General features: G+C 45.7%; 1 protein-coding gene across 2 annotated transcripts; it reads left to right on the top strand.

Moving 5' to 3' along the window:
* The first annotated feature begins 1,321 nt into the window (after nt 1-1,321).
* On the top strand, nt 1,322-13,052 carry asxl1 (ASXL transcriptional regulator 1). 2 transcript variants are annotated; one of them, XM_069660914.1, is made up of 12 exons: nt 1,322-1,564; nt 3,947-4,029; nt 4,373-4,375; nt 5,300-5,417; nt 5,761-5,962; nt 6,134-6,303; nt 6,427-6,511; nt 6,614-6,780; nt 8,142-8,238; nt 8,603-8,708; nt 8,908-9,898; nt 10,009-13,052. In XM_069660914.1, the coding sequence occupies exons 1-12, from the start codon at nt 1,508-1,510 to the stop codon at nt 12,601-12,603; spliced, it is 4,674 nt and encodes a 1,557-aa protein (XP_069517015.1). In that variant the 5' UTR covers nt 1,322-1,507; the 3' UTR covers nt 12,604-13,052. The 2 variants fall into 2 exon arrangements, with proteins under 2 accessions (XP_069517015.1, XP_069517016.1); XM_069660915.1 differs by having other exon boundaries at nt 6,427-6,780.
* The last annotated feature ends 1,128 nt before the right edge of the window (nt 13,053-14,180 follow it).

The raw sequence follows: 14,180 nt of genomic DNA, 5'->3' as shown, positions 1-14,180 counted from the left end.
CAAGACTCATGCACACCTTTAGTTTCTTATAGACATGTGTGTAGGAAATATTCAAAGGCCTTTTTTTCCCACATTTGCTGTTTTTGCTTTTATATGATTGAATGAGGCTTTCGTAATTTACCACGCTAACCGACTTTCCAAGAACTCTATTTAGTCAGTAAACAAGGAAATTATGATGGTGTAACCCTGAATTCTACCATATGACAAATTATTGTTGTTGTAGAAAATATTTTGGAGAAATAATTTCCATTTAATGTAAGTTAATGTTTTACATAAACCGACGTACTTGCTGTCCAGTTTGTGTGATGTCCATTATAAATGGTGAGATGTCCCCTTTAAGTGGTGAAATGCATCCAGACTGTGGGACTGGTTGCCTGATGGCTAATGATCCCTGATTGACCTCACCTGAGGAGGTATAGGTCATCCATCTGCAGTGGTCTTTGTTTCTCGGCTTTACCTGATGAAGGTCTAGGGAAACAAAATATCTCTATGGAGGTATTTTTACGATTTGAAGGACGGTGTGCATGAATTCTTATTTCTCTTGGTTACATCAAACCCACAAAAAATACAGATACATAAATATTCATATAAATGTACACAGACCCTTACATTAACATGCAGTGATGTTAGCTGGAGTCAGGATCTCCAATACTCAAAACATATGGAATTGTGGAAATACTCCTGGGTGGAGGAAACAAAACTGAGTGACCAAGCTACTATTATCATTCAAAATTAAGGCTGAAAATCAAACATTTTGTATTTATTGTTTATAAGTAATCAATAATTTGGTCTTAAAATGAAAAAATACACATCATAATTCCCCAAAATCTTTATCTCTGTCCTTCTTGACTATAAAGATGTATTTACATGGTTTACCTACCTGCAATGGTAATTTGCTGTGTAACATTGTAAATGTGTGCCCAGAAAAATATACATCTCATTGGCCTTGGCTGGGTATCAGTTTTTATATCACTGTAAATTGGACAATGCTTTGCTCTAATGGATTCACCTGTTATGTATATTTTATGGCTGATATATCTTATATGTTTGCGAGAGGAATTGAAGGTAGAATCAAAATTGTGCAATTATGATATCAAACATCAGTTATCGTGTGCAGCATCTGTTCAAATGAGCTACATTTGCATGCAGAGGGCTGGCCGTTGTTTTGTTGCATTCCTGCGGAGGGTTTGACCTTTGACCTGGTTGTTGCATTCCATAGAGGCTTGTCCTGCAGCAGCACCACAGCCAGCCCTGCACTCACATTGCTTCTGTGCTACAGAGAGACGATGTGTGTTGAGCTAGTTTAGAAAAGGCACAGCACACAGTAGCGACAGTTATTAGAGACTAGCAGACGCCATAGCATCGTCCCGAGCAAAAAGGAACGTCTTGTTTTGGCTCTACATAGTTAACCTGGAACGTAGTTAGCCATTTTGCTAAGCAGCTAAATCGCCATCGTATTGCTTTGTAGACACACAGCAGGCTAGCCGCAGACACAAGCGCAGAGGAAATGAAGGACAAACAAAAGAGAAAGAAGGAGCGGACCTGGGCTGAGGCGGCTCGCATGGTAAACAGTCTTATATGAGCTTTTAACCCGCTGCATGTAAATTAACTTATGGATGAATTATTGTGAAGCGATGCGTCCAGATGTGTTGTTGTGTTTGGACATTCTCCTCACGACCACAGCCTGGTGCCTGCTATCATATCGGCTAGCCAGTGCTAACCTAGCCAGTAGGCAGGATATGTTTAGTTTTACGTTAAATATAACTAAGGAGCGCACATTTCACATGTGCTGCATGTATTTCTGGCTGCTGATATAAAAAGCAACGCAACGCAGCATGCTAACACTGGCTAGCACGCTAGCATCCACCTCCCCTATTTTAAGCTCTTTGTTTGCTAGGCAGCAAGCCTGCTAGCCAAATGCTAAGTACCATTCGAGCAACCTAAGTAACTCAGTAGAAACGCAAACGCTATTACAGGGGTATGGACTTAATGTGAACAACACAGTCTGTAAAACGTGGCCTTGTTATGCTCATAACGTAAATGAAATGTCAAACTGTTTGAAATAGTAGCCAATGTTGTTGACTATATTGCTAGCTAGGCGTTAGCAAAGCTAAGAGCTAGCTCAGCTGTCTTGTGAATCCACATTGGCACGGAGTAGTGCAGGAACATCAAAGAAGTCCTGCTAACGGTTGTTAATCCGAGAAGTCTTTTATCGAAATATCAACGAGTATAATCATTAATATTTATTAAAGAAGTGTGGCCATATGTAACCGTTAAAATCTAACCTTTAACACGAGAGATCTGGGGCTGAGTGTTACATTCATAGGAAATTAATTTTATTAAATGAATTACGATACCCACTGACAACTGAGATGTCATGTAGGATAAAATGAATATTATGTAGAAATGTGGTTTGGTGTGTTTTTCCTTAACGTTAAGCCTCAGTGTGAGGGAAAGGAGTTTATTAGCTGCTTTGGTCTATTTTGACCAGATGGGCCCATGTGCTTTCTACTAATGCAGCTAGGTTATTAAAATGAACAACAAACTGAACCAACATGAAATCTGAATTACCAGAATTTGGATGAACGGAAAACTATACTAACTATGCAACTATCTAAAGCAGTGAACATTTAGACTGTTTATAATTCATGTGTGTAGGGCTGCAACTTATGATTTCTTTCTTTATTAAATTAATGAACAGATTATTTTTCAGATTATTTTGTTTAATGTTTGCTTATAAAATGTGTAAAAAATGTGAAAAGGCTTATCACAATTTCCCAGTGCCTAAAGAGACGTTTTCAAATTTCTTTGTTTGTCCAAGCAACCGTCCAAAATGCTAAGACTATTCATTTACTATGAAAAATGGTAGATAAGAGGAACAAAAAATCACATTTAAGAAGGTGGAACCAGCAAATATTTTACGTTTTTGCTTTAGAAATAACAAATTATCAAGTAATTATCATGGTTGGCAAGCTATTCTGTTATTTTGTTCAAACAGAGGAGGTAAAATACAGCAATAATGGGGCATTTTTGAATCAGAGGAAGTACATGGGATGAATGCATTTTCTTGGTCCTCGCTCATAAAGGACTCACAGATGCAGCTCAGCATTAACACACCTGGCCACTTCAGTATCTTCTCCTGCAGTATAAGTATGATCCAGTATAGGTGCTCTGCCACATATTCTGCAGAATATTTAATGCCCAGTGAGGAGAAGTGCTTTTTCTATATATGTTTATTTACTGAAGCCACAGTGAGTGGTGGTGTCGTACTAAACTTCACTATATTTAAATGCGTTTCTTTTTTTCATGCTCACACTTTCATTATAAGATTTTAATCCACACATTTCATTGCTGTTTCACCATCTCACACGGCAGGTGCCAAATATTTTCCAAGCTTTGTGGCCTTTCCTGTAATGATCCTGTCATTTCTGAATTAGGTGTGCACCTACCTGACTTTATCTGTCTTGTTATCGGTACTTTGGCTTTCCTTACTGACTTATGCGGAGTAAAAGTGCTATTAAGAGATAAGTGAAGGCAGGGATAATGGATAATTTATGTCTCAAATGTGCTCTTGGTGACCCCAACACCCACTCATGGACTGATATCAACATTAACTGTGCTGATATTATCCGCAGATTTGAGTTTGTCACAGATTCATCCTTGTCTGCGTAGGGGTGCCCAACCAGCAAGCAAGATGTTTTTTTGATCAGTGTTTCATTTTTTACATGAATAATGTCAGAAAAAGGCTTTCCTCTGGCAGACATGGAGCAGACACGCCACATGTTAATCCTAAACTGTACTTTCTATAGCCCTAATTTATGATGGAATGAATTGCTTATTTTTAAGAAAGGTTCATCTGTATTCGCCATGTCCTGGGTTTATTTTCCTGACTGTGCTTTCATGTATCTAAGTCTGTGTGTTTAAAAACAATGTGCATGTTTTCCAGGTGTTGGAGAACTTCTCCGATGCACCCATGACTCCCAAACAAATCCTCCACGTCATACAGACCAAGGGGCTGAAGGAGATGCGGTAAGATGCACACACGTATGCATGTGCACGTTTGTATAGTTCTTTATTAAAGTGCAAATGGTACTGTCCTTATCATTGCATTCGAATACGGCTTACTGAAACCTTATTTACCATTTTGATTGTGAAACTACAACACGTTCTGTCTTATGGAGTTGAAATTACGTTTGTGGAACTTTGTGAAGTCCAAACATGAATCGGTCTCTGTATTTCCTTTTGTATTTGTCGAGTATTTTCAGCTCTTATTGTACTGATCACAAAGCACCACACATGTCAATCAATGTGGATCTGACTGTTTTTTCTTTCTTTCTACATGGACCACCTGACCTGCTGCTGATTTAAACAGGAGGTAGGTTTGATGACTATTTAATGCAAACATTTTTCACTTCTCTTTTGTAACTAAACATCTCCTCTCCATACATGTAGGGCTGCTTGATCATGGCAAAAAATCTTAAACAACAATATTTCGGTTAATATTCAGATCACAATTTCTCTAAGGTTCAATGATTACTCCAGCATCCTGGCTTAAGCTGAATTAAATTGCTGCATTTGCATGGATCAGGGAGATGGGAAATAAGAAATAATTTGAACGGATGAGAGCAGGAGTCCAGCAGAGAATACCAACAAGCGTGAACTCCAATTTGTTAAAACATTTAAACTTTTTGTTGTCAGCATACACAATAAAATGCACATAATCGCCCAGCCCTAATCTTATACTCCTTACTCTTCACTTGGGCCTATTCCTGCGCTTGGCATTTTTTCTTTGCATGGTCAAAAATGTGCCCAATACTGCACAAAACATTAATCACCATTTCAAATAGACTATACACTCCATTTACTTGTTAAAAATACAGCTGAATATCTCCGTATGTAGTAAAATCCTTAGCACTCATACTTTGGGACGACATTTTGGGACAGGACGGTGTATATTGTCGAAATATACACAATGTTTTCCTAACGCAGATTGATAGACGTACAGGCTGAAAACGACAACAAAAAATGCATTAAATAAAAATCTTTAGAAGGTATGGTAACTCTCTGACCGCCAACATATTTATATTATGTCACATGTGCAGTGTGTCTGTATCACTCAGCTGCAGCTTTCATAGTTTTGGTCATGCAGCGATGTTCTGTTACAGCAAACATGATAAATACAAATGACGACCAGGTAGCTCTCTATAACATCTTCAGATCTGCATTTGTCTTTGCTTCTTCAGTCCGACTCTGTGTGTCCAATCATATGGGTTGTAATTGTGTATTTGCATGTGTGCAGTGGTACAGCTCCTTTGGCCTGCCTGGTCACCATGCTGCACTCTCAGGTGAGGGGAGACCGAGTCAAGAACAGCATCTTCTTCAAGCTGCCTGGACGGATGAGCCTGTTCACTCTCAAGGTACTCAAACAAGGACCTCCTCTTGCGTTGTCTCTAGAAAGTTTATTTTACAAAGAAGGTTGACAGTTACCTAAAATAATCCACAGGTTTCATAGTGAATATTTTTATGGGAAGTCACCTGAAGTACATCTTGGATAATTATTATAAAATATGAAAACCACCTTAGTCTGATATGACTTGTAGGAGTATATAAACCACAACCGCGCTGCTCAATACTTTAGTGTAGCAGTATATTTGATGCATGACCACAAAGTCAAATGATGTGCATCACATATAAAGAGAGCCATGCATATTCTGCAGCAGCTGAGACACGTCATAACTCTTTACTGTTCACACTCTGTAGAAAAACGCCCTGCAGTGGACAAAGACAACATCAGAGTCGGAGACAACCACAGAGGCAACAGGCAGCTCCGCTAACCCAGCATCCAGCAGCGGCACCACTGCAGCCGGCTCGACTGTGGCCTCGGCCGGCCCCACAGAGGCCACTGAGCAGGAGAGCTGTGACTCTACCGAAACCAACGCTGCTGCAAGCGGAGACAATGATGGTAACATCAAATCACACACCAATAGGGGCTACGATTAGTGAGGTGGGGGTTTCCTGGCAACTGACACAACCAGAGTGACCTACGCCATTGTTCCCTTCAACTTTGCTTAGTTGGCAGATTAAACCAAGTGATTGTCTGTGAGTTGTGAATGTATCTTTCTCTGCCTCAAAGCCTCGGTGGATGAGAGTTCATCCAGCGCCTCCTGCTCCACAGAGCCGCAGCCTCCCATCAACCAGCCTCAAACCCGCCTCAGCAGATCAGCAGGACAGCAGGGACGTACAGACACACAGCAGACCCAACATGCCCCACACGCCCAGACCAGACTGAGCCGCTCAAGACAGGTCAGCAACATGCATGAATCACCCACTGCTCCATGTTTACAGTGGAGATTATATTGTGTTCATTAGTCAAGGATTTGAGTGCAATTCTAATCTGTTAACATATTGACCCATGTGTTTCTACAGTCAGGGAGGCAGAGAAAGAAAGCAGTCATGATGCCTCGTGTTGTCCTCACCCCTCTTAAAGTGAATGGAGAGCACGTCCCCTCAGGTAAGACACACTCTTCTGTCCTGACAACAATAAACAATACACCAGTCGGTATTCATCGTCATCATGATAAGTGGCTTTATGTGGAGTTTTCCTCTGTGGCAGGGCCCATGAAAAGGAGTCGAGGAGGGGTGGATGTAGACTTTGAAACACCCGGGTCCATCCTGGTCAACACCAACATAAGAGCTCTCATCAATGTGCGGACCTTCTCAGCCTTCCCTGCACACTCACAGCAGCAGCTTCTGCAGCTGCTGCCAGAGGTGGACAGACTGGTATGTTGTTTTTCTATACTTCCAGGTCATCCCTAGCACAGCTGTAATGATATATTGTGTGACCTAATATAACTATTGTAGACTAAGAAATAAAAAACAGTATTTCGGTTGTTCCTAGGGATGTGCACTTTAACGGGTTAACCGACCGCAAAGAATTTTAACCGGTTAATACTACCAGGGAAAAGGGTCTTTTTAACCCACGTTTTTTTCTAACCGTGGGTTAGCTTGTCCTACGCGGTTTAAGGCACCTACCTGTCCAACAGAAAGAAGGCCAACTCTGCATCGCTCTTTCGCCATGTTTGCCACTCTGAATGGCGCCAGTTGCTAATTTGAACCACTCCCACACTCACCTGTACGCTGTGATTGGCTCAGGGAACCACAACAGCGCCCCTCCTGAAAACGTCCCCTGCAGAGCAAAACAACAGAATAGATGCAGAGGGAAGGGTCTCACAAGGGTCTGCACACACACTCACCAACACACACGTGTGATGATTTATATTATATTTTTAAAAATCCTACTTCTTGTATCTTTAACTTTTTTTGTATTTGACTAAAGATGGGCATTTCAAGCACAATTACTATTTGATATTCACTGGGAACTATTAGACTATTATCCCCGTGCACGCAGACACAAGCTGGCGTAAGAAGAAAGAGACCGATTTACTTTTTCACATTTCAGTTGGTTTTGTTTTCATGTCAAAGTGTGTATTGCAAAAACTGCTATAAAACACGGGGTAAAATAAACCTTCCCTAAATAATACGCAGACATGGATCATTTCTCTTAGGGAGTGAATCAGTCATACTGAGCATAGTTGTTGTAAGCTTATGATAAGCTAGTTTTACCTTTTTAAAGTTTGCACTTGACCTCATTTTAAATGATATTTTCAAAGGCGGTCCACACAGAACTCTGATGGCTGCAGAAGTCTCTGCATTTTTCTGGGGTTCCAAATCTCAGAGCGCCGCAGCTGTTTTACCAGCACCTGGCAGTAATGCTTTCTTCTTCTCTTGGTATTTAATGGCGGTTCGCAAACAGCTTTCAGATGCACTACAGCCACCACCTGGTGGTAGTACCCAATTACAACCAGGCGCCGGTAAAAACAATGGAAAAAATGTATTTTTAAGATAAAAATATATAATAACAGTCGCATTAACTTTTCGATTTGGTTTTTATAAGTTAATGAATTCTCGAATACATGAGTTCATGAACCATCCCTCCTTTTGACATTTGTATAGTTGAAATTTGGGAAGCTCGGCTCAGTCACGCACGCTTCGATTTAGGTGTCAACATTATGTGCACTAGGCAGAGGCCTCTTTATCCTTCGGGTCGTTGCCTTACTTCTTGTTGTCCTCTCTCCTCGAAGGTTGGTGCTGATGGTATGGCCCGGCTGAGCAGTTCAGCTCTCAACAATGAGTTCTTCACCCATGCGTCACAGAGCTGGAAGGAGCGGCTGGCTGAAGGTGAGTGATTGGTACATCACTGACAAGCTGCCACATTTAGCTGAAACCTGAATTTATTGATACCTGTCGGGAAGAAACTAGTGATAGCAAAAACAAAAAGTAACTGAAAGTGCTTTCAGGAAATCAGAAATGCCAGCAGAGGATTTCACTAAAAGGCCACATTGTGCTCCAGCATCATTCTTGTGGCTGTTTCAGAAGGATACCTCTGCATGGCCCATTCAGGGACCTGATTCAGAGACTGCCCTCATTTCATACTTTTAGCTGTATCACCGTCGTTTAAAAAAGAATTTCACTGGTTTATTTACACAAAAGTTGAGCTGTGGAACTCTTTTTCTTAACCCTTCCTTGTGTTTGATTGGTTTAGGCGAGTTCACCCATGAGATGCAGGTGCGTTTCCGGCAGGAAATGGAGAAAGAGAAGAAGGTCGAGGCGTGGAAGGAAAAGTTCTTTGAAGAGTACCACGGGCAAAAGTAAGAGCTGACCCCTTTCATCCAGGTCTTAATTCACCCATCACACAACAGCTGTGTCAGTGTCATAATTGGGTGGTTTATAGTTTCATTCATATTTTTTACTCCATTTTGGCTGCATGTTTAAGGCATTTAATTCCATATGAAGACACATTTTAGCCTTTCCACAATTTGCTGAAACATATTTTCTGTGTACCTGCAGGTCTGGCCTTACACAAGAGGAGTCCCTGAAGCTGACTGCAAGTGAAGCCAGTGAAGCTGCAGCCAGTGTGCTGGACACAGATGTGGCTGTGGTTGCAACACCTAAGAGACGCAGCGTTGGTCGGAGGAGGAGAGACGGCAGGATGAGGAGACGCACACGGGCCGATCTTCGTCGCAGGGCCCGTCGGACCCTCTGTAAGGCCACTCCTCCGGCCCTGCAGGCAGCAGAAGCAGCTGAGGCCAGTGCTGCAGTGGACATCTCAGCGGTCTCTGTCAGTTCTCCCATGTCCGACAACACAGTGGTTCAGGGTGAGGTTGTGCTGCAGGCTGAGTGCGGCGTAGAGCTCCCAGCTGAGAGCGCCTCTATTGAGCCAAAGACCTCTCCTGCTCCAGAGCCGATCACAATACCAGCCCCCACTCCAACTCCAACTCCCACTCCCACTCCAACTCCCACTCCCACTCCAAGCCCCAGCCCCAGCCCAGCCTCCACCAGCGCAAACGAAGAGCCAGAAGTTGCAGCCCGCCTGCTCCCAGAGGAGGCTGCACCTGTTCTGGCTTCCACCTCCTCCCCCTCCTCCTCCTCTTCGTCTTCTTCATCTGCCTCCTCGCCTGCCTCCTCACCCTCCTCGCCTTCCGACAGACAAGGAGCTTTTGCCGCAGGCTTGGACTCTTCTTCATCCTCCTCAGCGTCTTCAAGTGCAGCAGTTGCAGCCGATCCCCTGGATGACACCGCCTCTGTCGTCACCTCCGTCACCGGGGGCACCGCCACCAGCAGCCGCGAGAGCAGCCCCTCCGCCAGCCCAGCCACCACCCCCGTTCCCAGCTCCCAGCCCAAGGAGAAGAGGAGGCCCGAGGAGTCTCAGGCCTTTTCCAGCTTTCCCGAAAAGAGGCCGCGGCTGGATGACCGTCAGTCCTTTCGTACCACAATTGACGGTGTCCGTACAGAGAAGCCGCAGCCGACAACAGAAGAGCCCAAGGTGCCGCCAATCCGGGTAAGACTAAAGAGCATAAAGGCTCCAAGGCTTTGTCAACGAAATCTGTGCATACATGTCATTTGCCTGCTGAGAAATTTGTTTTTTGACCCACTGTCCTTGTGTCTCAGATTCAACTGTCCAGGATCAAACCTCCCTGGGTCAAAGGCCACCCCACCTACCAGATCTGCCCACGGATCGTGCCCCCCGGCGAGGGCTCGCGGCGGTCGGGGACGGGGGGCGCGCGCACCCTGGCGGACATCAAAGCCCGCGCCCAGCAAGCCCGCGCCCAGCGGGAGGCCGCTGCTGCTGTTGCAGCCACTAGCGACGGGACAGGGACGGACGGGGTCCGGTTGCGGCCTGCTGCTGGGCTACCGGATAGCAGCAATGGACGACGAGCGAGAGAGCATCCAGGACCTATCGAGCCCGGAGGAGGAGGAGGAGGAGGAGGAGGAGGAGGAAGTGGAAGAAGGGGAGGTGGTGGGATGGAGGAACAGGGATCGTCTTCGGGCTCTGATTCGTCTGGAACACAACTACAGCTTCACAATGTAGAGCCTGTGCCCCAGCCTTCTCCTTCACTGTCCACTACCTCCACCTCCATGTCCCTGGAGCCCCCGCAGACCCCAAGTCCTCCTCTGGAGGAGGTGGGGGGGGCAGAAGCTGGAGAGGAAATAGAAGCAACATCAGCCAGTGTCCGGAGCTCCTCCAATGGTCTCACAGAGAAGGCAACTGACTCGTCCTCTCCAGAGCCTGAGGCTGTCTCTGAGTCTTTGGCCTCCCATTCAACAAGAAAGAGCCAGGTCCCTGAGTCTGCAGCTGCCCCCTCTGAGAGGGCAGAGAAGGTCTGTGAAAAACCTCCACTGGCCCCAACCTCCATCCCAGATTCCCTTCCCAGGTTCGGGGCTCAGGGCGTGGACGTTATTCAGACACTAGCCAGCTCCTGTCAGCCCAAAGAGCAGGTCAAAGGCAAGGAGGCTGGACTGGGAGGCGTTATCCAGCATGGATCCCGTCAGGTGGACCCCCAGGAAGTGTTCTCACGCTCAGCTTTAGAAAGAAAGCAAGCAGGCCTATCATCTCCCCGACATTTTGACTCCTCGGAGAAAGATTATGACGCTGGGACACACAGCGACTCCACAGAAACGGCTTCAGACTGTGAGAACGAGAGTCAGGAGGACGAGAACCAGCCTGACCAGGACTGGTGCCCCCAACTGAGCAAACCGAGAAACGGTCAGCTGGTCATCTGCAGCCCTCCTCCACCTCCCCAGAACCAGCAGCCAGTGATCCACGCCCACGTGTCCAGCCGCCAAGGTCAGACCGTTATTCAGCCCTGCTTTCCTAATGGCCTGCCTCACCCACAGCACAGCCGCCCCCATTCCCAGGACCACCAGTCCCTCCCCACCAGGGACACTAATGTTGTGGTCAAAATGGAGCCAGGAGAGGATTGTAGAATCTCCAGACATAGCTTGGCTGAAGACGAGTGTCGTGGAGGTTTAAAGCCCTCTGGCGCCCACCCAGGCTCTGCTGCTGCCTCCAAGAGACTGGCCAGCTCAGCCAGAGCAGTATCCAGTGTGGAGGCCAACAACCCTCTGGTCACTCAGCTGCTTCAGGGCAGCCTGCCCCTGGAGAAAGTTTTGCCCACACACTCTGCGAACAGGCTAGAGATCAGCCGGTTGCCTGGACCGCAACCCAGACCACCAGTGTCAAGGACCCCAGGGCCACGAGGCAGGCCGGAGGTCTCAGCCCAGTCTCCGAGTCCAGAGTTTATTGCAGCCTCTCAGAACCACAACCAGTCTCCACCAGGCCGCCCAGTCTCCTGTCTGATGGAGGCACCTGCTGGGTCACAGTATCAGTCCCAGCAGGCTCCTGGAGCGGTCCCGGTCATCACCTCCCTGCCCTCCTCCTCCTCCTCCTCCACTTCTCTGACCTATAGAAGCAGCTCTCTGACCTCTGTGGAGTCTGCAGTCATCAAAGACTCTCATGGTCCTCATCCCTCACAGGGAGCCACTCAGCACTCCCACCGGACCATGCAGAACGGCCCCTCTCCCCCCCATGCTGACCCGTGTCCCACAGAGGTGGTGCCTACTATTAAGATCAACTGGCGGCCCCCTCAGTCTCAGCACCCCCATCCTCACCAACAGCAGCTGTCTCCTGCACCCTCTGTGAAGAATGAAGTGGGTTCTCGGCCCTCTTGCCAGGCTCTCGCCAAATCGTCCCCCATCAAACCCCTGAGTGTTACCAAAAAGGAGCCCGGCAGCTGTATGGACGGCTACCTGAGCGGTGGGGCGATGGAGGGACTCCTCAACATGGAGATGACTCTAGCCAGGATGGCAAAGAAGGAGCACAGCAAAGGTCATTACTCCTCTGGCTCTCCCTCCTCCTCCTCACCATCACCCTCCTCCTCCATCTCCTCCCTTCCCTTCCAGCTTTACGGGAAGCTCCCCAAACAAGGCGGAGGAGTCAGCTACACAGCCAACGTGTCGGTGATGGATAACGGCGGTTTCTCCCGCAGCATGGCGGACAGTGTTCTCCAGCTGCGCCCCCGCCTGACCACCACCCAGGCCACCCTCAGCATCCAGGCCTTCACTGACAGTACGGCCGAGGAGGTGGCGCTCAAGTGCTCGTGCCGCCTCAAAGCCATGATCATGTGCCAAGGCTGCGGTGCCTTCTGCCATGACGATTGCATCGGGCCCTCCAAACTGTGCGTGTCGTGTCTGGTGGTCAGATAGTATGTTGGCGTACCTGTGCACTGTAGAACTATCTGTACAGCATCAGCAGCAGGACTGGGGGGCTCAGAGTGTACAGAACACAGGAGGAGCCTGACAGGCAGGATCTGCCTTGTATAATATATTTGGTCTGTATTTTTTGTTGTTGCAGATTTTCAGATTTTTTTTTAGCTGTATTGATATAATATTATTGTTATTGTTATTATTATTATTATTATTATTATTATTATTATTGTTGTCGTTATAATTATTGTGAATTTGGGGCATGATTGATTGTAAATTGTGCCTTTTTTTGTTTTCTCTCCTCAGAAACATTTACCTCATCTTATCTCGCTCCACCTGTCATCATTTGGTGGCCATCATTGTTTTGGTCCCTTGTTTCCTCAGTGAACAGGGACTTATTGTTGTCTCTTTGCGCAAAGAAGTATTTTTTTAACCATTAAATTGAGTAAATGACATTCTTTCACTGGTTTGTGTTTCCCTTCTTTCCTTGTTCACCTAAACTCGTCTGCATTTACAGTAAAGTACGATTTAATTAATAAATGTAAGTTAAAGTAACAATCTGGAACTTTTTAATTTAAATAAATGTCTGCTAAGTCACTATCTATTACTATCTACATTCACGGAAAAGATCACAAGCGGCGCCCAGTTAGTGACATGTTTTCCATCAGCCAGCAGTGGCTGGTCTGCCAGAGAGGGTAGGCGGAGCTAAGTGGTTTCTGTAAGCATTGCGAGTAAACGGTAATCTACTATGGCTGAACAAACAAAAAAGATGGATGACTACAGATACAACTTTAAAAATAAGTGAAAATACAAAGAAAAGGAAACAAATTGGACGCTCAGATGAAGCAAACAGTCTGAAAAGGAAATCGAGGAAAATCAAGAGTTTGAACCTTGGCACAGGGAGCCAGCCGGAGAGGTCTGCTTCAATTAAGTGTGCTCCTGTACTTATGGCTCAATTTTTGATAAATAAAAAATTCAGTTTGGATCATTTGTGGGGGATTGTCTGAAGACGATGAGCAGAAGGTTTGATAACATTAGAGAGAAAAAAATGCCGGAAAGATACATTTGTTTTTGAAAAAATGGACTGGACTTTATTTCTGCCGGCTCAAAACATCTTAACGGTTCTGCCGAGTTGGTCCTACTTTTTGTGAAAGTTGCACTTCATGTGCGTGAAGGCAGAATTCCTGGTCGGAGGAAGGAGAACATTGTAAAACACAAAAAGGACTGGTGGCAGAGCTGCCAAGGCCCTAATGTAATATGTTACCACTGAGGGATTTACCAAACATGTAGCCTTTGTTATGAACATTCTAATTACTTAATCTCATTCATGTTAATATATTGTTTGAATTCTTGAAGGGACTGCCTCTAAACTGGAGGGATATAGCACAGAAACCTCTGGAGCTTTCCAACAAGATGAGAGACCGCAGAGGGACCAAACAATATGTGGGTGATACATGTAACATTAGTAAAAAGGTATTGTGTAAGAAGAGACGTTCACTTAAGTGGCTAAAGGGTGTGATAAATAGGATGTGGGACATTGTAGCGATCTCACCCATGCGCGTCACTGACACACCTCC

The sequence above is a fragment of the Semicossyphus pulcher genome, unplaced genomic scaffold (genome assembly GCF_022749685.1).
Source record: "Semicossyphus pulcher isolate SPU_LCO1_2020_fin unplaced genomic scaffold, fSemPul1.0.p SCAF_13, whole genome shotgun sequence".
Taxonomy (NCBI): Eukaryota; Metazoa; Chordata; class Actinopteri; order Labriformes; family Labridae; genus Semicossyphus; species Semicossyphus pulcher.
This window is presented reverse-complemented; position numbering and strand designations above follow the sequence as displayed.